Here is a 22097-nt window from a genome sequence, read left to right on the forward strand (position 1 = left end):
CTCTTGTTACCCAGGCTGGAGTGCAATGGTGCGATCTCGGCTCACCGCAACCTCTGCCTCCTGGGTTCAGGCAATTCTCCTGCCTCAGCCTCCTGAGTAGCTGGGATTACAGGCACGCGCCACTATGCCCAGCTCATTTTTTGTAGTTTTAGTAGAGACCGGGTTTCACCATGTTGACGAGGATGGTCTCGATCTGTTGACCTCGTGATCCACCCGCCTCGGCCTCCCAAAGTGCTAGGATTACAGGCTTGAGCCACCGCGCCCGGCAGGTTTATGTAACTTTTTCCTGGATCTTGCTCTGTCACCCAGGCTGGAGTGCAGTGGTGTAATCATCATTCACTTCAGCTTTGACCTCTTGGATCCCAGTGATCCTCCCATCTCAGCCTCCTGAGTAGCTGGGGCTACAGGCAAGCGATACCAAGCCCAGCTAAGTGTTTTCTTTTTTGTCGAGGTGGGTCTGTGTTGTCCAGGCTGGACAAACTCAAACTCCTGGCTTTAGTCAGTCCTCCTGCCTCAGCCTCCCAAGGTGCGCTGGGATTACACACGAGCCACTGCACCCAGCCTTATGCCACATTATTAATGCTTATTAGAGGCTTCAGCACCACAGTAAAGATGAAGGAGCGCAGTGGGAGTAATGCCCTCTGGGCCACACATGGAAGGGCACTCTGGCTGTCCTCAAAGCAGCACAGTATGCTGAGGAAAGAACAGAGGCACTAATCAAAAACAAGGGCATCCCTGAGGTCTCAGACACCACTAGTTACTCCGCATCAGGCCCTCCGTGGCCCACTCCCTCTCAGGACCCCAAGAGCTGCAGGCAGCAGAGTCTTTAGGGAACAGCAGGCATCCCCTGTGGAAAGAGCTGTCTAGACAGACTGCTGGACTACGAGCAGTGGCGGAGACCACCAGGCTCCACAGGGTCTTTGCGCCAAACCTGCAAATTAAGAGGCAGCTGGGTCCAGGAAGCAAGCGGCTCTTCCCAACTTGGGAACAGCACGTTTCTCAGCTTTCCGTGTTAGTAACCACGGCGGAGGGGAACCCTCGGTGCCGCACTTGCACAGGTGCGAGCCGCCCACGCTGCCCAGAGCCACAGAGCCCAGCTGCGAGTGACTGTAATGCCCCAGTGGTATAATTAAAAGAGAAAAAGTAACCTGAGCACCCTGGCAGCAGGGGAAGCCCCATTCTGCAACTGAGTGGTGTTCATTTCAGACTCTTAAAAGCCTGTTTTATTTCCTCGTTTCGAGGTAAGAGTAAGGACCTGACAGGATGAAGAATGCCTCTAAACAGGGCGCAGAGAGGCCTGGCAAACCAGAGTGCCAACCGTCCAAGTCAAGTGCACCCCGGGCAGGGCAGACAGTGGTTCTCAGCAGGCTTCCTCCCGGCACCTGAGTCAGTGCTCCGCCCACCCGCACTTGCAAACGGCCGCAGGGCCGCCCCTCTGCACTGATGCTGTTCCTTCTCAGGCCCAACAGAGGATGCAGGTGGTGGCAGCACACCAACGGTGGCGTGTCCCTCTCCACCCCACCCACTTCCAGTCATTCTTTGCATGTCATCTCAGCACTGATGACTGACCTGTAAAGAGACAAGCCAGGTTCTCTATCATTCTAAAAGCCCAGTAGTTCCAACAGCAGAAACTGACCATTTTACATCTTCACAGCAGACATGATGACTGGCTCAAGGCCCAAACCTAACAAATGTTTTGAGTCGAAAGGAGGTTAGGTGGCGCAACCATGCCTCACGGTACAGTTTTAAAATACCATCTCATGGAAGAGTATTCAATGCCACAGAACAATCCTACGACAATACATCAATGGCAAAGAACACCAAACACCACATACACGCACACTCCAGTGACCAGGAAATAGACACATAGAAACTGACCATTTTACCTCTTTACAGCAGACATGATGACCGACTCCAGGGCCTGAAACACGCCAGAGAGCCGTGACTCCCGAATCCAGAGCCTCAAAACACACCAGGGAGCCCTGACCCCCGACTCCAGAGCCTGAAAAACGCCATGGATCCCTGAGCCCCGACTCCAGAGCCTCAAACACACCAGGGAGCCCTGACCCCCGACTCAAGCGCCTGAAACACGCCAGGGAGCCCTGACCCCCGACTCAAGCACCTGAAACACGCCAGGGAGCCCTGAACCCCGACTCAAGCGCCTGAAACACGCCAGGGAGCCCTGACCCCCGACTCCAGAGCCTCAAACACACCAGGGAGCCCTGACCCCCGACTCCAGCACCTGCAGAGAGCTTCCTCCCTGGCGCAGGGACAGGGGGCCCAGGCAGAGCAGGCAGTCTTGCGTAGCTGAGGAGGCAAGGGCTAGAGTTCAGGGACACAGAGGCAGCTGGAAGTGGCAGGGCAGAGTATTGGAGAGAGGAAGCTACGTGAGACAGAGTCCTAGAAATCTGCACGGAAGCGTCCTTTGGAGTCTCTGTACACTAAGCTGCACCTTGGCAGGGTGAGACCCAGGAACCACCACTGTGAAGACAAAAGCATGAGAACTATCTGAGCTTACACAGGGCTTTGAAAGAGGCAAGTTCCAACCAGACAGGATGGAAACACATTGCTGGTCACACAAGGCACTCAGTAGAGACTGCAGGAAGGCCACCATGAGGGCTGAGCTAGCCCTAGAGACAGCAACAAAAAGATCAAGATGAGAGTTGGGAGGAGGTGGGAAAAGAAAAAAAAAAAAAAAAGGGATCAAGATGATCTGCAAGGACCTGAATCACCTGCCAGGACAAAATGCAACACTGTTTGACAGGTGAAAAAATCCAGACACTCAGGCCAGGAGCAGTGGCTAACGCCTGCAATCCCAGCACTTTGGTAAGTGGTGGATCACTTGAGGTTAGGAGTCTAAGACCAGCCTGATGAACATGGTGAAACTCTGTCGACTAAAAAAAAAAAAAAAATACAAAATTAGCCGTGTGGTGGCGCACGCCTATAATCCCAGCTACTTGGGAGGCTGAGATTACAGTGAGCCGAGATCCCACCACTGCACTCCAGCCTGGTTAACAGAGTAAGACTCGGTCTCAAAAAATAAATAATTAAAATAAAACGTTGGGCACAGTGGCTCACATCTGTAATCCTAGCACTTTGGGAGGCCGAGATGGGTGGATCATCTGAGGTCGGGAGTTCGAAACCAGTCTGACCAACGTGGAGAAACCCCATCTCTATTAAAAACACAAAATTAGCTGAGCGTGATGGCACATGCCTGTAAACTCAGTTACTCGGAAGGCTGAGGCAGGAGAATCACTTGAACCCGGGAGGTAGGGGTTGCAGTGGGCCGAGATTGTGACATTGTACTCCAGCCTCGGCAACGAGAGCAAAACTCCGTCTCAAAATAAATAAATAAATATAAAGAAAGAAAATAAAAAATAAAACAATCCAGACAGTCAATAGGCAGCATCCACAAAGTCCCGCATCTAATCACACAGTACTAACAGGAAAATATAAAGTAATAGGAGAACAATCAGTGGACAGAAACAGAACCAGGAACGACAGAGATGAGAGAGTAAGACAAGGGCAGTCAACAGCTATAAATGTGCTCAAAGATTGGGAGGAGGATGTGAACAGACTAAGCAGAAACTATAATCGAGGACCAAACAACTTCTAGAGCTGAAAAAATACCACATATAAAATTAAAAATTCGTTAGTTCACAGCACATCCACTCATCTTGAAGAAAGGCAACAAAACTACTCAAAATGAGAGAGAGAGAGAGAGAGAATAAAGGAAGACAGAAAAAGAGGTTTTCATTCCCCTATAGAATATTACAGTCTAATGTACATGTAATTTAACTTCCAGAAAAATCACAAAGATATCAAAATCGAATGTACAAAAAGCTTACACAGGCCAGGCGCAGTGGCTCACTCCTGTAATCCCAGCACTCTGAAAGGCTGTGGTGGGTGGATCACTTGAAGCCAGGAGTTCGAGACCAGCCTGGCCAACATGGTGAAATCCCTTCTCTACTAAAAATACAAAAAGTAGCCGGACATGGTGGCGTGTGCCTGTAATCCCAGCTACTTGGAAGCCTGAGGCAGGGGAATTGCTTGAACCCAGAGGCGGAGGTTGCAGTGAGCCAAGACAGAACCACTGCACTCCAGCCTGGGAGACAGAGCAGGACTCTGGTCTCAAAAAAATAAATATTCCAATGTAGAAGGCACCTTAGTCACCTAATACAATCCCCATCATCTAATACGATTACAAGATTCAGGTCAGAAAAAGCAAGCCAATGGCCAGCCACAAGCCTGTGGGCCCCACAGCAATCTCACACCAAAACCCAGAGATCCATACTTCCCAATCTCACCACTACCACACCCCAGAGAAAAGCCCTTAAAAACAAATCATGACAGGTCAAGTGCAACTGAAAACCACAAAGGCTTTCATGGCATCAATTGTTTAAGAATGTCATTAATAACAGTAATTAGAACAGAAAAGAATAGGTAAGAAAGGCCAGGCCTGGTGGCTCACGCCTGTAATCCCAGCACTTTGGGAGGCCAAGGCGGGCAGATCGCTCAAGGTCATGAGTTTGAGACCAGCCTGGCCAACATGGTGAAGTCTCGTCTCTATTAAAAATACAAAAAATGAGCCAGGCGTGGTGGCAGGTGCCTGTAATCCCAGTTACTAAGGAGGCTGAGGCAGGAGAATTGCTTGAGCCTGGGAGACGGAGGTTGCAGTGAGTCGAAATAATGCCACTGCACTCCAGCCTGAGTGACAGAGTGAGACTCTCTCTCAAAAAAAAAAAACAAAACAAAACGAAACTCCAAGAGTATAAAAATCTAATTTTTAAACCCGGCCAAATGCCTGCAAAGTCTGCATCTACATGGGATGTTCACTAAGCTCAGGCAGGCGCAGAACCAACTTCTTTGGCAAGTGACTTCTAAGCACAGCATCAGCAAAGGGGGAAGGAAATATTTCAGAGGAATGTGTGAATTATGCTGTAGTCGCCTCATGTGATGATCTTTCTCCGAACTGTAGAAATATGCACTCAAATTATTTTTTGTGCAAGTGCAACCCGTACCAGAGTCGAACCAAGGATAAAGACAGAGTACCCAACCTTCCGGAGCTTACAGAACATCTGACACCAGGGCCCCTTCCCCAACAGGATGTGATGGCTCTGACGGTGGCTCTCCTGTGTAAGGAGCCAGCTGGCGGCATGCTAAGTCAGAGCTACTTCTCTGTTACCCTGTTACCACTGCTGACACAGTTGTTTTCTGCTGACACAATTATTTTCCTTCCACCATGCATACCTTCCCCAAACACCCAGTTCTGTCTTCACCATCTAGTGCAGACCATGGGCCTCGAGTAGAAGTGAGCACTCTGCCTGTGGCTGGGACACGCCAGGCACGACACCAGGTATTTTACATGGAATATCTCACACGATCCTCGTGCCCCCTGGGGAGCAGGCCTTCACCCCGCCTCGTCTCACAGTGAAGAAGCTGAGTAAGGAATCCAAGGGAGCAAACAGCAGAGCCAGGGGATCTCAAGGCCTAGACCCTCCACACCAGCCACCATCACCTATCAACTCTCCACGTGTCTACCAGACTCTCACATGGCACGAGGGGGAGGGCGGTTATGAGTCAGTGAGGACACTACCTGGTGAGCACAGCGCCTCGGAGGTGGACTGGGGATGTCAACTTTGGTCCAGGTGTCCTTTCTGATATTGTAGACATAGAGCTCATTATATAAAAAAGTCTGCAGGAAGGAAGAGAAGTGTCACTGTCATGAACAATACACTTCCCACGGAAGTGGCGAGAACAATCTTAAGCATTACGATTCCCTGGGAAACTGACATCCTAAAGCAATGTAAACCATACAGCGCGTGGAGGCCATGTGGCTGGTTCCCTGGGGCCCTCTGGGATGACGACACCATGAAAATGACCAGATGCCCACCAGGCCCATGAATCTGGAAGGTACTGAAAGCCCTTGTTTATTGGGATTGGTCATTCTTCCAATTCAAACCTAGTTTTATTTATTTATTTATTTGGACAGAGCCTTGCTCTGTCGCCCATGCTGGAGTGCGGTGGCACGATTTTGGCTCACTGCAACCTCTGCCTCCCAGATTCAATCGATCTCTGCCTCAGCCTCCCAAGTAGCTGGGATTACAGGTGTGTGCCACCACGCCTGGCTAATTTTTGTATTTTTAGTAGAGACTGGGTTTTGCCATGTTGGGCAAGCTGGTCTCAAACTCATGACCTCAGGTAATCTGCCTGCCTCGGCCTCCCAAAGTTCTGGGATTACAGGCATGAGCCACCATGTCCCGCCAAGCCTAGTTTCTAAATGCACAAAAACAAAGAGGAAGATGGACAAATGCCGTCGATCCCCCAGGGGCCATCCCAGGCTGCAGGGCAGGTGAGCTCCTGCTTCGCTGCTTCACATACAATTCTGAAACACAGGCCCTTCTGGCCTGCTCAAAAACAAAAAGTAGCCCTACAATTTATCCACACTTTTCCTATTTAAGACAACCTGAAAGCTGAGTGTAAAATCTGGAAACCCACTGGGAGGAAGAACAGAACAATCACCCACAGCAAGGGCTGTGTCCATCAAGAGCGACCACGGCAGAACTGGGCTCAGTGTAAGTCCCAGGAACGGAGACCCCAGCACCACTGATGCCATCAACAGTCACACGCCAGTGCCTGGACAATCCTGGTGGCATCTCACATCAGGCCTGACAGCTCAAGCCCGTGGCATGAGGTGGGTGAAAGGTCCAATGCGTATTTGATGTCATTGCCTTAACTTTCTATCAAATGATACTCATGCAATATGGGGAAAAAAAGAAAAAATATATATACTTTACTTTTTGGCCATTGAAATATTCACCTCCGAAAAGGATTAATTCATCTTTCTCAGGATGAGCCGAGAGGGAGGCATTTAACCTACAAGAGATACAAGCAGCACGTCAGCAGGTCTCCCCGAATCCCCACCTGAGCGCCGTCCCCTTCCTCACAGAATCCTCTATCACCACAGACTGGTGTCTCTACACTTCCTTAGAGGAGAGCCTGGCATCCAGAAAAGCAGCACAGGTGCCAACCTTTTGGCCCCTCTACCAGTTCCCAGGGCCACACTCCCAGGACAGCCCTGGAGCTGGGCTGACACAGTGTCTGGTTGTTTAAAAAAATTCCCTAGGCAGGAAGAAGTCCAGATGCCCCTATTAATGCATCAAATGTTCCAGAACTGTCCTTTGTTTTCTATGAGATGGAGTTTCCCTCTTGCCACCCAAGCTGGAGTGTAACACCACAATCTTGGCTCACTGCAACCTCCACCTCCTGGATTCAAGTGATTCTCCTGCCTCAGCCTCCTGAGTAGCTGTGATTACAGGTGCCCGCCACAATGCCCAGCTAATTTTTGTATTTTTTAGTAAAGATTTTGTATTTTTTAGGGTTTCACTGTGTTGTCCATGCTAGTCTCAAACTCCTGACCTCAAATGATGTACCCACCTTGGCCTCCCAAAGTGCTCGGATTACAGACATGAGCCACCACACCTGGCCCTCAAAACCATCCTCTTTTAAAACCCTATCCTCTCAAATCACCTCGAAACTGTTCTAAAAATTTCAGTATTGGCCAGTCGTGGTGGCTCACGCTTGTAATCCCGCACTTTGGGAGGCCAAGGCGGGCAGATCATGAGGTCAAGAGATCGAGACCAACCTGGCCAACATGGTCACTGTCTGTACTAAAAATACAAAAATTAGCCGGGCATAGTAGCATGCGCCTGTGGTCCCAGCTACTCGGGAGGATGAGGCGGAAGAATCGCTTGAACCCAGGAGGCGGAGGTTGTAGTGAGCCGAGATTGCGCCACTGCATTCCAGCCCAGGCCACAGAGCAAGACTCGTGTGTCAAAAAAAGAAAAAATAAGTAAAGACATTACAACCACTTCAGTCGAAAGTAATTGCTGGGTGGCCGGGCACGGTGGCTCAAGCCTGTAATCCCAGCACTTTGGGAGGCCGAGGCAGGCGGATTATGAGGTCAAGAGATCAAAACCATCCTGGCCAACATGATGAAACCCCATCTCTACTAAAAAAAAAAATACAAAAATTAGCTGGGCGTGGTGGTGTATGCCTGTAGTCCCAGCTACTCGGGAGGCTGAGGCAGTAGAATTACCTGAACCCGGGAGGCAGAGGTTGCAGTGAGCCGAGATGATTGTGCCACTGCACTCCAGCCTGGCGCCTGGTGACAAAATGAGACGTCTGGGGAAAAAAAAAAAAAGAAAGAAAAGAAAGTAATTGCTGGGCATGGAGGCTCACACCTGCAATCGAGGCTAAGGGGGGGCGGATCATGAGGTCAAGAGTTCAAGACCAGCCTGGCCAACACGGTGAAACCCCGTCTCTACTAAAAATACAAAAAGTAGCTGGGCATGGTGGCAAATGCCTACAATCGTAGCTGCTTGGGAGGCTGAGGCAGAAGAATTGCTGGAACCCCGGAGGTGGAGGTTGCAGTGAGCCAAGATCACGCCAGTGCACTCCAGCCTGGGCAACAAGGGCAAAACTCCGTCTTAAAAAAAAAAAAAAAAAAAGAATCAACAGTGTTTCCCAAATTTCTCTCACCCTGAATCCTTTTCCCTTAAACACCTATTGATTTTCTGCAGAAAAATACCAAACACAACTTGGGAAACGATCCACATAGGGCCCAAGCTGAGGCCCCCCACCCAGCTCGCAGCTGCACCAGCCCAGGTGTTTCTGCCACACAGGCAGGTGAAGTACTGACGCAGCTGGTGTCATGCCCCATTTTCCAGGTAAGTCACAGGGAGCCAGTTCTGAGGGTATGCACATTTAAACACTGGTCATTCTAGCTGGGTGTAGTGGCATATGCCTATAAACCCGGCGACTCAGGAGGCTGAGGCAGGAGAATCGCTTGAACCCAGGAGGTGGATGTTGCTGTGAGCCAAGATAGCACCACTGCACTCCAGCCTGGGTGACAGAGCAAGACTCCATCTCAAAAGTGTAAAATAAAAACGGGTCATTCTCACAATGTTAAGGTCATATGATTGAGAGGTGGAAGGCTGGAAGTTATTAAGGTTACCAAGCTAAAGGTCTTAATCTCATGATGGCTGTTTCAGTATCTGCTCCCTCCTTTTATAGGAAGCATTTCCAGCTGACCCAGGGAACTATCAATACCTTAAATTATATCCTGACATGAAACCTGACTTGTAGGGGACATTACTTATGGAAAAATTCTAAAACATTAAAAAAGCAACCAAAAACAAAAAATGTAAAAGGCCGGGCACGGTAACTCACACCTGTAATCCCAGCACTCTGAGGGGTCAAGGTAGGTGGGTCACCTGAGCTCAGGAACTCGAGACCAGCCTGGACAACACAAAAAATGTCTCTACAAAAAAAATAAATAAATAAAACCAATCCCCAAAGTGGCTTTCCTCAGGAGTGCTGGTATATCAGAAGCCTTAAAGGTAATTTTGCATTTGAGTTGTTGAAGCAACTCAAATGAAAATGCACATTTACAGCAGGTCACAGTGGCTCATGCCTATAATCCCAACACTTTGGGATGCTGAGGCAGGTGGATCACCTGAGGTCAGGAGTTTGAGACCAGCCTAGCCAATATGGTGAAATGCCATCTCTACTAAAAACATAGATATTAGCCAGGTGTGGTGGTGCATGCCTGTAATCCCAGCTACTTGGGAGGCTGGGTCAGGAGAATCACCGGAACCCAGGAGGCAGAGGTTGCACTGATCATGCCACTGCACGACAGCCTGGGCAACAGAGCAAGATTCCATCTCAAAACAAAAAAAATGTACATTCACCAAGCGTAATTTACAATTGGCACTGAGCACAACATGCAAACTAAAAGGAAAAGCAGCCAGGCAAGGTGGCTTATGCCTGTAATCCCCAGCACTTTGGGAGGACCAGGTGGGTGGATCACCTGAGGTCAGGACTTCAAGACCAGCCTGACCAATATGATGAAACCCTGTCTCTACTAAAAATACAAGAATTAGCCAGGTGTGGTGGTAGCTCCTACAGTCCCAGCTACTCAGGAGGAGGAGGCAGGAGAATCACTTAAACCTGGAGGCAGAGGCTGCAGTGAGCCAACATCGCCCCACTGCACTGCAATCTGGGCGACAAAGCAAGTCTCTGTCTCAAAAAAGAAAAAAAACAAAGGGAAAAATAAAACTCAAATCCTACTCGACATTAAAGTGAAAGCACGAAGAACATCTGCCTTTGGGAGTGGCCCCCACAGGACTCACTCTGCTCAGGGACTCATCGCCACGCTCCTCCCACCTCTGTGCACGTGATAACCCTGCCTCCGAGGCCGGTAGGTGCAACTTGTCAAGGCAAAGGCAGCACAATCATGACCCCCGCTCCAGAAGGGCCGAACGCCGGCTTCCACTTGGGCCTGCGGCAGCTTTATTCACAGGGTGAATCCTGCAAGGTTCATCTCCTACTGAGGGAAATAAAGCAAGCTATTTCTTATTCCAGCTCAACCCACGTGTTTGAAATCCTACAGGCTTGGAATGTTTGTACATAATTTTCAAATTCATTTAAAATGGCTTATACACAATTTATGTTTAACAAACTTTTCACATGAGAATTTAAAAGCATTACAAACACAGCAAAAAGCCATGATGATTTTCAGCTTTCTGTCTACAATATGCTCTTTTAAAATACCTTAAGAACCAAAGAAGCCAGACCCGGTGGCTCACACCTGTAATGCCAGCACTTCGGGAGGCCGAGCGGATCACCTGAGGTCGCAAGTTCAAGACCAGCCTGAACAACGTGGAGAAACCCCGTCTCTACTAAAAATACAAAATGAGCTGGGTGTGGTGGCGCATGCCTGTAATCAATCTCAGCTACTTGGGAGGCTGAGGCAGGACAATCACTTGAACCTGGGAGGCGGAGATTGCAGTGAGCCAAGATCGTGCCACTGCACTCCAGCCTGGGCAATGAGGGAAACTTCGTCTCAAAAAAAAAAAAAAAAAAAAAAAAAGAACTAAAGAAAAGCTCACTGGGCAACACTTTTATCCACACATCATGACTCTTCAAAGACCTTTCAATCCCGGCACAGGGGCCTGCAGCTGTGCTGGAGTCCCTGGCCCCTGGTTTCTGCAGGAAAATAAAGCTGAACAGCCGCATTCCAGTAATTCCGAAGAAAGGGACCGAGAACAGGTTTTAATAATGAAAAAGTCTCAAGTGACTGGTCATGTATGAAACATGGTGCTAAAGTAGTTTTTCAATTTATAGAAGAAACAGACATACAATGCAAAAAACGCGACTTGCTCACCTTGGTGAGGGCGGGGAGCACGGAGTTTCCACAATCTGAGTCTTCTTGGCATCGAGTGTCTGGAAATGGGCTATGAGCGCCTCCAGGTCTTCCTAGGAAATCAAGCAGGCACACGTGAGACTCGTTCCCTGGACATGCCACGGAGCCACAGCCTGCTCAGCTTTCCTCCAGTCAGTGCGACTGGACTGGGCTAGGTCACGTCTGTGAACGGGTAACACACTGTGCCTGTGTTTGAAATGCAGAGTTCGACACATTCCAAAGTCACCAGAGCTGGACCTCAAAGGTGGTTTATTAGAAGCGTAAATGTGTACTCCAGGTATCACCTCATTCCAGACCCTTAACGCTCCCCCTGCAGGACCTTCCACTTAGACAAGCCCCTAGCTACTTCGGCGCAGGCACCCTCAGCGCCTCTCACAACCCAGGCCTGGCCAGCGCACCTGCCTGCCTTCCTGTCTGCAGCGTCCGATACATTTCTCTCACTCATTTGCTTCCTCCACACCCCTCTACCCCAACAAAATATGAGCTCCATCACAGCAAGACTTGCAACTGGTTAAAACGCTGCCTGCACAGCAAGGGCGCGGCAAACGCCAGCTGCGGTCTATCTGTGGAAGCTCTTGAGTTTTCCTAGCATGGTCGGTGACTTAAGGCACTGAGGGGGGCAGCACTGGAACCGAGTGTTCCTGCCTCAGCCAGAACCCATTTCCCAACACTCACGAAACACCCCAGACCGACAGCTCCAGTTCCTTCTTTCCTCAGCTGTCCTTCTTGGAGCTACAGACACCTGCAGATCACTTCCCTCTCCAGCCCCACCTCCCACCCAGCCCTTACTCCCCGAGCTACACCAGCTTCCTCTCCGTTCAATGAACACACACCCCATTCCCTCAGCCTCAACAGCCGCCTCGCCCCATCCGTGTTTCCTTCAGCCCACCCCTCAGTCCTGGGGTGAATGTCAATCCCTCCCAGTCAGCTCTCACAGCAGGACACAGTGCTTAGAAGTCTGTAGATGCGATATTTAAAACATATACGGTAGAGAACTCTATCAAAGACACTCCTGTGCACCATTCCCAGGGTAAGGGATAGTGTCACTTGTGTGTAGCACCCACACATTTCCCAAACTAACCACTACCTGGAACTCAGAGCTTATTAGTCTCAAGCTTTTTACACTTCTATTACACACGTGGATCCCTAAGCAACACATAGTGCTGTTTTACAGCTTTAAATCTCACTAAATGGGCCGGGCGCGGGGCCTCACATCTGTAATCCTAGCTCTAAGGGAGGCCAAGGCGGGTGGATCACGAGGTTAGGAGTTTGAGACCAGCCTGGCCAACATGACGAAACCCTGTCTCTACTAAAAATACAAAAAAATTAGCCGGGCATGGTGGCAGGCACCTGTAACCCCAGCTATTCAGGAAGCTGAGGCAGGAGAACTGCTTGAACCCCGGACGCAGAGGCTGTAGTGAGCCAAGATCACGTCATTGTACTGCAGCCTGGGCAACAAGAGCGAGACTCCGTCTCAAAATAAATAGCTATTAAGTGGTATCATATCGCATTCTTTCAACTTGCTTTTTTTTGCTTAACAAGGTTAAACGGTTCAAATACTAATGTCTATGAACTGAGAAAGCTTTGCCATTGCTACTCTAAGGCAGCAGTCTTTAAACTTGAGTGAACTTCATCATCACTGGGTGACTAAGAGCAAGGTGGTAGGATCTGGGTGACGCCGGTGGCCTAGTCAGTGACAGCCTCTCCAAGGTGACATTAAGCTGAATGCCGAGAATACGACAGGAGTATGGCTGGGGTCCAAGTAAGACCACAGGCAGAACTCGGCATGTTTGAGACACTAAAAAAAAAAAAAAAAAAAAAATGCACTACAGCTGGAGGGAGCCCAGGGAGACGCTGAAGAGGAAGGCAGAGCCAGGACCAAGTGCAGGTGCCAACCAGGTGATCTGATACAGGAGTCTCTGCGCAGAATTCCAAGCTGTCCCCAAGATCTCCCTTCCCCCAAAAATTCCCAGGACTGTCAAATAATGGGATTACCACTCTCGTGATTACGTTGCATTGCAGACAGCTGAATTTAAGAGAGCTCGATGATCCTCCGTGGACCTAGCCTAATCAGATGACCAGTTATTTTAAAGGTTTGTTTTGAGGATTAAGATAACATAAAAATCCCCAGGCCCGACACGCACTCTTCTCTTACAGAAAGCTATAGTTACAATCACCTACATACTGGGCACCGGAAAGACACACGAAGATGAGTAAATATGACAGGTAACAGCTGGTTACTGAGTGCTTACTTTTTGCCAAGCACCATTCCGAAGATGCCACACAGGGAAACTGACTTCCTGTGCCTCGACCCTAACCAGTAGGTCATGCCACTGCACTCCAGCCTGGGCGACAGAGCACGACTATGTTTCAAAAAAAAAAAAAAAAAACAATGTCAAAGCTAAGAGGAGGGTGAGGGAAAAGTCCAACTCCGTAATCTGAGCGATGAATACACAGAGAGATCAACGATTAGGAAGAAAAGGGACAAAGGAATGTGGTCAAGAGCTCCGGATTCTAGACGTCCGCTCACATCCCAGTTCCTACTTCATGGTTCGCCCGCTGTTCTGAATCCCTGTCAAATGGGAACACCAGTGCGGCGGAATTCTCCCGGTGGTGAGGTTTCAAGCCCAGGTAGCACTGTGCCTGGCACACAGCAAGCAATAAACACTGGCCATGAAAACTGCCCCCGGTTAGGAAACCCATGAGCAGTAGCCGAAGAACACTCAGCCCCAAGTTCAGGACGGACCCTCCCGCAGACCCTGGGCTGAGGACCAGAAGGAAGGAGACAATAGTGGTGGCCGCCATCAGCTGCTGTGAGATACCCTGCGGCTCCAGGGCCTTCTTCACTTAAGCCCATCTGCTGCTCACTCCTCAGGATTGCTGTGATTGTTCGTCCTCTTAAAAAACGAAAAGAGTGAGGTTCAGGAAAGCTAGGAGTCTTACTCCCAGACCAGACATCTTGCAGAGGCACCCCCTAGACTCAACCCCAGGTCGTCCTACGCCAAAACCCTGCCTCTTCCCACCACCCAGCCGCCCTTTAAAGGGAGGAAGAAGGGGGAGGAAACGCAGAAAAACGCCCGAGACACCATACGAAGAAAAGCAAGCACGTTAAAGGGAAAGCTCCGTCGTTCTTCGAGAAGCGGCCGGACACACGTGGAGACTCGGGAAGAGGCGGGCGCCGTGCAGCCGACCGGACGCGGCACCGGCTCGGCTCCCACAGCGCACGCGAGGACCCACAACCCGGGGGGCGCAGGGGCTCGGCCGAGGCTGCACGGCAGCGGCGTCGGGCCGCTAGGTCCGCTCTGTCCCGCTCACCTCCTCCTTCCGCGAGCGCTTGGACACCTTCTTCTCCATCTTGGCGGCTGTCTTCTCCGCGCCGCGGCCCTTCTTCTCCTTCTTTCCCTTCTTGCCCATCTTGCCGGATCCGAGGCCGCGCCGAAACACCAGAGGAGGAAACGGCGCAGGCTCTCCGCCCAGAAACAGGTGTTCGTGGGGCGGAGCGCGGCCGTTTCTGGGCTCGGCGCACAGAAAGGGCGTCACTTCCGGCCCCGAGCCCGAGTCGCTTCCGGGTGGAGGCACAACTGGGTTCTTTGCTAGGTTAGGTCTTGGAGCTTGGTCTTTGGCAGCGGGCTCGGGGGCCTCGGACTCCGCATAAGGTCCGGGAGAAGATGACCCACCCTGCGCTGGGCGCGGTGGCTCATCCCTGTAACCCTGGCCCTTTGAGAGGCCCTGGCGGGCGGATCGCTTGAATCCCTAAGTTCGAGCCCCCCCCCCCCAACTCTACAAAAGATGAGAATTAGCCGGCGTGGTGGCGCGCGCCTGCGGTCCTAGCTCCTCCAGAGGTTGAGGCAGGAAGATCGCTTCACTCAAGGGATTCCAGGCTGCGGTGAGCTACGATTGCACCACTGCACCCCAGCCTGGGCGACAGAGCGAGACCCTGTTTCAAAACACAGAAACCAAAAACATGGCAACCCCGGCCTGACATACCTGGGACAGGCTCGCCATTCTCACGCCCTGTGCCCCCAGCGAGCCAGTCCCCATGTCCGAGGAGACGCGCCCTCTGAGTTTTATTTTTATTTCTTGAGACAAGGTCTAGGTCTGTCGCCAGTCGGAAGTGCAGTGGCGCGATCTCGGCTCACCGCAACCTCCGCCTCCCGGGCCCAAGCGATTCTCGTGCCTCAGCCTCCCGAGTAGCTGGGATCACAGGTGCCCACCACGGCCGGCTCATTTTCTGAGTTCTCCCAGGATGCACGTGGCCCGTTTAGGTACATTGCTAAGCCCTGTGTATAATTGCCTAAGTATTAGCCGCATTTTTTCCGCGTGGACCAGTCAAATGAATGCTGTGACCTCACTCCCTAGTGAAGTTTGCGGACACTAAATAAGACAGTCCCTTCCACCATCCCATTTAAAATGTGCCAGATGATGGTAGGGCACGGTGGCTCACACCTGTAATCCCAGCACTTTGGGAGGTGGAGGCAGGCGGATCACGAGATCAGGAGTTCGAGGCCAGCCTGGCCAACAACATAGTGAAACCCCGTCTCTACTAAAAAATAGAAAAAAATTAGCTGGGCGTGGTGGCAGGTGCGTGTAATCCTACCTACTCAGGAAGCTGAGGCAGGAGAATCGCTTGAACCTGGGAGGCTGAGGTTGCAGTAAGCCCAGATGGCGCCATTGCACTCCAGCCTGGACCACAAGAGTGAAACTCCATCTCAAAAAAAAAAAAAAAAAGTGCCAGATGCTGTTAGGTACTAAGGACATGTCCTCAAATGTCCTAGTATGGAGGACGTTTGTGTCCTCATTGGTAGGCTAGAGCTAATGATAGCATCCTGCAAGGGTCCTCAATTTGTGGAGCCTGAAAAATAAAGATGGGTAAGATCCAAGTGTCTGTTAGGAAACTGTACTCGAGGATTTGCCTCAAATTACGTAAGAAATGGCAAAATCATCTGCAGAGTATGGAATGTTATGATTTGAAAGAGCAGAGTACAAATGCTCATCACTACTTGGAAGATGTCATCTTTCTTCTTGTAATCAAGGAACAAGGCAAGTTAAGGACAAAGACAAGCCAAGTTCAAGTGATTCTCCTGCCTCAGCCTCCCAAGTAGCTGGAATTATATAGGTGCCTGCTACCACACCCAGCTGATTTTTTTTTTTTTTAGTAGAGACGGGTTTCTCCACGTTGGTCAGGCTGGTTTTGAACTTCTGACCTCAGGTGATCTGCCCGCCTCAGCATCCCAGAGTAGTGGGATTATAGGTGTAAGCCACCGCACCTGGCCTCATAACCCGAGTTCTTTAAGAAGAAAAATGAAATTTGGGGAAATAATGAGAAGAAAAGGTAGAACCGGCTGAAAGTCACCGTGGTCTCCAGCACTGCTGGTAGGAAACTTGTGTGATGACAGGAAAAAAAACAAGAATGAGTTAGAAGCTGAGAGCAAAAAGGAGCTGGAGAATTTCACAGAAACCCAGCCTCAGCCTCTAGGCATGATTATCTTCTATGATGAGCTCTGCAAAAGGCTAAATCGTCACTATCGCCCTGGGGAAATAGTTCTGTCCCCTTTAGCCTGCTATGACTTTAAGAACATATCTAATCCCTTAATACTTTTATAAAAATCCTGGGTAACCCTGAAGCAACGCACTTGAAGCAAAATGGCTCTTCATTCACCGTACCTCTATGTGCAACACATTACAATGGTGCCCACTTCAGGCCAGTGAGAGGGAGTGCATACGACCTACTGAAGCTTTGGGAGGATCTCGTGGACCGGGGTTTAACGCTTTTATTATCTGAAAGAAGCTTGTAGCTAAATTAGAAGGCTCTCAGATTATAGGTGTCATGGTGATTTACATGAGATTGAAATTCTCGTTACTGATAAAGACAGGGAATGGAACATCTAAAATGAGATCAGATCCTAAAATAGTCAAAAGATTAAGTACAGGGCTCTGTTTTAAAATTCACGGTTTTGAAACTAATGCATTCCCTTTACCACTAACTTGCAGAGTGTATCAGGCGCCCTCTGCTGCCCTCAAGTGGAGTGCAGAAGAGAAAAATTAATACTGGACTACAGGCCGGGCGCGGTGGCTCAAGCCTGTAATCCCAGCACTTTGGGAGGCCGAGGCGTGTGGATCACGAGGTCAAGAGATCGAGACCATCCTGGTCAACACGGTGAAACCCCGTCTCTACTAAAAAAATACAAAAATAATTAGCTGGGCATGGTGGCGCGTGCCTGTAATCCCAGCTACTCAGGAGGCTGAGGCAGGAGAATTGCCTGAACCCAGGAGGCGGAGGTTGCGGTGAGCCGAGATCGCGCCATTGCACTCCAGCCTGGGTAACAAGAGCGAAACTCCATCTCAATTAAAATAAATAAATAAATAAAAATAAAAATACTGGACTACATTTTAGGAAAATATGCTAACTTCTAATTACCCTCACCACAAGTAATCATTGTGATTGGAAGGCTTTGCCAAGTGTGGTATGGATTATGTGGCTCTTTGTACGTTTCTCGTCTGGAAACTGGGAATGTTGAACTACTACACCGTTCACCTACTACACAGGATTCTTGGGAAAATCAAGTGAAACAATAATAAAGCTTAGGAAAGTAAAAAAGCAAAATACAAAGTTGGGTTTTTTTGTTTTTTGTTTTTTTTTTTTTGGAAATGGAGTCTCACTCCATCACCAGGCTGGAATGTAATGGCATGATCTCGGCTCACTGCAACTGCTGCCTCCCAGGTACAAGCGATTCTCTAACCTCAGTCTCCCAAGAAGCTGGGATTACAGGCGCCCACCACCACACTCGGCTAATGTTTGTATTTTTAGTAGAGATGGGGTTTCACCATTTGGCCAGGCTGGTCTCAAACTCCTGACCTCAGGTGATTCACCCACCTGGGATTATAGGCGTGAGCCACTGCACCCGGCCTTACTGAATTTTTTCTACTTCTTTGAATCCATTCCAGAGAGAAGAATAACATTTCCAACTATAATCAGGAATTTATCCATGTGTTGCTTATATACAATAAATGTCTATGTTTCAAGTGTGCACATGTGGCCAGGCTGAGGCAGGTGGGTGCTGAGAAGCAAGAGGAATTACAGTTGGCTCCTGGACTCTGAGAAGGGCCCCCGCTCAGGAGAATCCTCAAGGGCTGAGGAGAAACAAGCACAGAATTTGTCAGCCTTGAAGTTCCAAATTGGAAACGTGTGTCCCTGGGTAGGGTAAATGGATTACCTTCTTCAAGATTTTGCAATTTCTTTTTTTTGTGTTTTGAGATGGAGTCTCACTCTATTGCCCAGGCTGGAGTGCAATGGTGCGATCTTGGCTCACTGGAACCTCCGCATCACAGGTTCAACAGACTCTCCTGCCTCAGCCTCCTGAGTAGCTGTGATTACAGGTACCCGCCACTACCCCGACTCATTTTTTTCATTTTTAGTAGAGACTGGGTTTCACCATGTTGGCCAGGCTGGTCTGAAACTCCTGACCCTAGATGATGCACCCGCATCAGCCTCCTAAAATGCTGGGATTACAGGTGTAAGCCACCAAGCCTGGCCAATTTTCCAATTTCATAGCATAAAGCAAGATGTGATGTTCTTCTAATTAAAACAATAAATTAATCAAGGTGTAGAATTTAATATGTGTTAACACTGTCGAGGTCAAATTAAAATAGAGATAGATCTCTAAACAAAACATGTCAAAGTCAAATAAAAATATAGAGGGATCGATAAATAAAACATTTTGTATGGGAATCACAGAATTACATTGTGGGGCATATCCACAGGCTGGGGTGAACTTCAGTATGTCCAAAGAACAAAGAGCAAGTTGGGAATTTTATTAAAAAGAGAAATGTGGCCGGCTGAGGTGGCTCACGCCTGTTATTCCCAACATTTTGATAGGCCAAGGTGAGACGATCATTTGAGGTCAGGAGTTCAAGACTAGCCTGGCCAACATGATGAAACCCCATCTCTACTAAAAATACTGAAATTAGCTGACCGTGGTGATGCATGCCTGTAATCCCAGCTACTTGGGGGGCTGAGGCAGGAGAATCCCTTGAACCTGGGAGGCAGAGGTTGCAGTGAGCCGCGATTGCATCATTGCACTCCAGCCTGGGCAACAGAGTGAGACTCCATCTCAAAAATAAAACTAAAAAGAGAAATGTGGCCGGGCATGGTGGCTCACACCTGTAATCCCAGCACTTTAGGAGGCTGAGGCGGGTGGGTCATCTAAGGTGAGGAGTTTGAGACCAGCCTGGCCAACATGGTGAAATCCCGTCTCTACTAAAAATACAAAAATTAGCCGGGCGTCGTGGTGCATGCCTGTAATCCCAGCTACTCAGGAACTCAGGACGCTGAGGCAGGACAATCGCTTGAACCTGGGAGGCAGAGGTTATAGTGAACCAGGATCGCGCCACTACACTCCAGCCGGGTGACAGAACAAGACTCCGTTTCACATAACAACAACAGAAAATACAAAATACAAAAATTAGCTGGGTGTGGTGGCTGACACCTGTAACCCCAGCTACCTGGGCGGCAGAGGCATGAGAATGGCTTGAACTCAGGAGACAGAGGTTACAACGAGGCAAGATTGTACCACTGCACTCCAGCCTGGACCTGGATGACAGAGCAAGACTCAGTCTCAAAAAAGGAGAGCAAGAGAGTGAGAGAAATGTTACATAATGTTTCAAAATAAAACTCATTGGCTCATTGGCACTGGCAAAGTTTTTGGGAGTTGGTTGGTGAGTGAGGGTGGTAAGTAGAATTAGTCACAGAGCCACAGCACAGCGTGTCAGCAGGTACTTGGCGAAACTGGTCTTAGGCTGACAGCAGGACATCTTGGCAAATGGCTTGCTATAGACCCCTGGCCAGGGTCTTTGTGTCCCAAGTGCTTCTTCACCTCTTGTCTCTCAAATGTAATTTAGTTGGGTATGACAAGGTCACTCCAATACATACAATTTTTACAATGTACGTATACATCCTGCAAACACCACAATCCCCAAAACGACAGTTGGCAGCTGGTTATCGAGCCCTTACTTTCTGTCAAACACTATTCAGAAGTTGGAGACCAGCCTGACCAACATGGTGAAGCCCCGTGTCTCCCAAAAATACAAAAGTTAGCCGGGCATGGTGACAGGCTCCCGTAATCCCAGCTACTGAGGAGAATCACTTGAACCGGGGAGGCAGAGGTTGCAGTGAGCCAAGATCGTGCCACTGCACTCCGGCGTGGTGACAGAGTGGGACTCCTTCTTAAAAAAATTTTAAAAACCTCTTGATTAGTTTATGTTTTTCTAGGATTTCACAAAATGGAATCCTACAGCCGGGCACGTTGGCTCATGCCTTAATCCTAGCACTTAATCCTAGCACTTCGGGAGTCCGAGGTGAGCAGATAGCCTGAGGTCAGGAGTTAAAGGCCAGCCTGGCCAACATGGTGAAACCCCGTCTCTACCAAAAATACAAAAATTAGCCAGGCGTGGTGGCGCATGCCTGAAATCCCAGCTATTCAGGAGGCTGAGGCAGGAGAATTGCTTGAACCTGGGAAGCAGAGGTTGCAGTGAGCCGTGACAGTGGCACTGCACGCCAGCCTGGGTGACAGAGTGAGAATTGGTCTCAAAAAAAGAAAGAAAAAGGAACCCTACAGTATGTACTCTTTTGGTGCGGGCAAGCTCTGGCTTCCTTCATTCACTAAGCCTCACTCTGAGACTCATCCATGAAGTTCCTGTGTATGAATCAGAGGTTCATTCCCGTGCATTCTGAGGGCGAATGCACCACGCTTTCTCAGCGCACCTGGAAACGCATGTTTGGGTTGCTTTCAGTTTGAGGCTATTCCCAAAGAAGCTATTGTGAACATTCGTGCCCAGGTGTTTGCATAAACGTACACTTTCATTCCTCTTAGGTAAATTCCTTAGCAGTAGAACAGCAGGCTCACATGTGAAGGGCACGTTTAACTTTTTGAGAAACTGCCAAGCTGTTTTCAAAGTGGTTGTACTATTTTGCATTCCCAGCAGCTGTGTAGGAGAATCCCCGTGGCTGCACGCCCTCCCTGATATTTGCTAGGGGCAGACTTTTTCACTTTAGATAGTCTATTACAGTAGGCACACAGCTGTATCTCACTATGCTTTAGATGTGCATTTCCTAATGGCTCCTGACCCCGTGCATTGCCTTTTGTGCTTACCAGCTTGACCAGGCGCTGTGGCTCCCACCTGTAATACCAGCCCATTGGGAGGCTGAGGAGGGCAGATCACAAGGTCAGGCGTTCGAGATCAGCCTGGCCAACATGGTGACTACCCTGTCTCTACTAAAAAAATACAAAAATTAGCTGGGCATGGTGGCGGGCGCCTGTAATCCCAGCTGCTCGGTAGGCTGAGGCAAGAAAACTGCTTGAACCCAGCAGGCAGAGGTTGCAGAGAGCTGAGATCAAGCCACTGCACTCCAGCCTGGGCGACAGAACAAGACTCCATCTCAAAAAAAAGTCAGCTCAAATATTTTGCCCATTTTTTAATTGGGTTGTTAGTTTTCTTTTTGTTGAATGTCAAGAATTCTTAAGATATTTTGGCTGGATGCAGTGGCTCACAGCTGTAATCCCAGCACTCTCAGAGGCCGAGGTGGGCAGATTACAAGGTTAGGAGATGAAGACCATTCTGGCTAACACGGTTTCAACTTGCAGGAACAAACAAACAAACAAAAAGACCATTCTGGCTAACACAGTGAAACCCCATCTCTGCTAAAAATACAAAAATTAACCGGACTCGGTGATGCGTGCCTGTAATCCAAGTTACTTGGGAGGCTGAAGATGAGAATTGCTTGAACCCCAGAGGCAGAGGTTGCAGAGAACTGAGATCTCACCACTACACTCCA

At 49.3% G+C, this 22097-nt stretch overlaps 1 protein-coding gene across 1 annotated transcript in view; it reads right to left on the reverse strand.

The window, feature by feature from the left end:
* The window catches only part of KLHDC4 (kelch domain containing 4), a 60742-nt gene extending 45943 nt beyond the window's left edge, over positions 1–14799 (reverse strand). The window contains 4 exon segments of the mRNA XM_017543685.2: positions 5597–5695; positions 6798–6876; positions 11228–11319; positions 14582–14799. Coding sequence (XP_017399174.1) covers positions 5597–5695; positions 6798–6876; positions 11228–11319; positions 14582–14680 — 369 coding nt within the window. The 5' untranslated portion in view covers positions 14681–14799.
* Between the last annotated feature and the right edge of the window lie 7298 nt (positions 14800–22097).

This window comes from Cebus imitator, unplaced genomic scaffold (assembly GCF_001604975.1).
Source record: "Cebus imitator isolate Cc_AM_T3 unplaced genomic scaffold, Cebus_imitator-1.0 Scaffold159, whole genome shotgun sequence".
NCBI lineage: Eukaryota > Metazoa > Chordata > Mammalia > Primates > Cebidae > Cebus > Cebus imitator.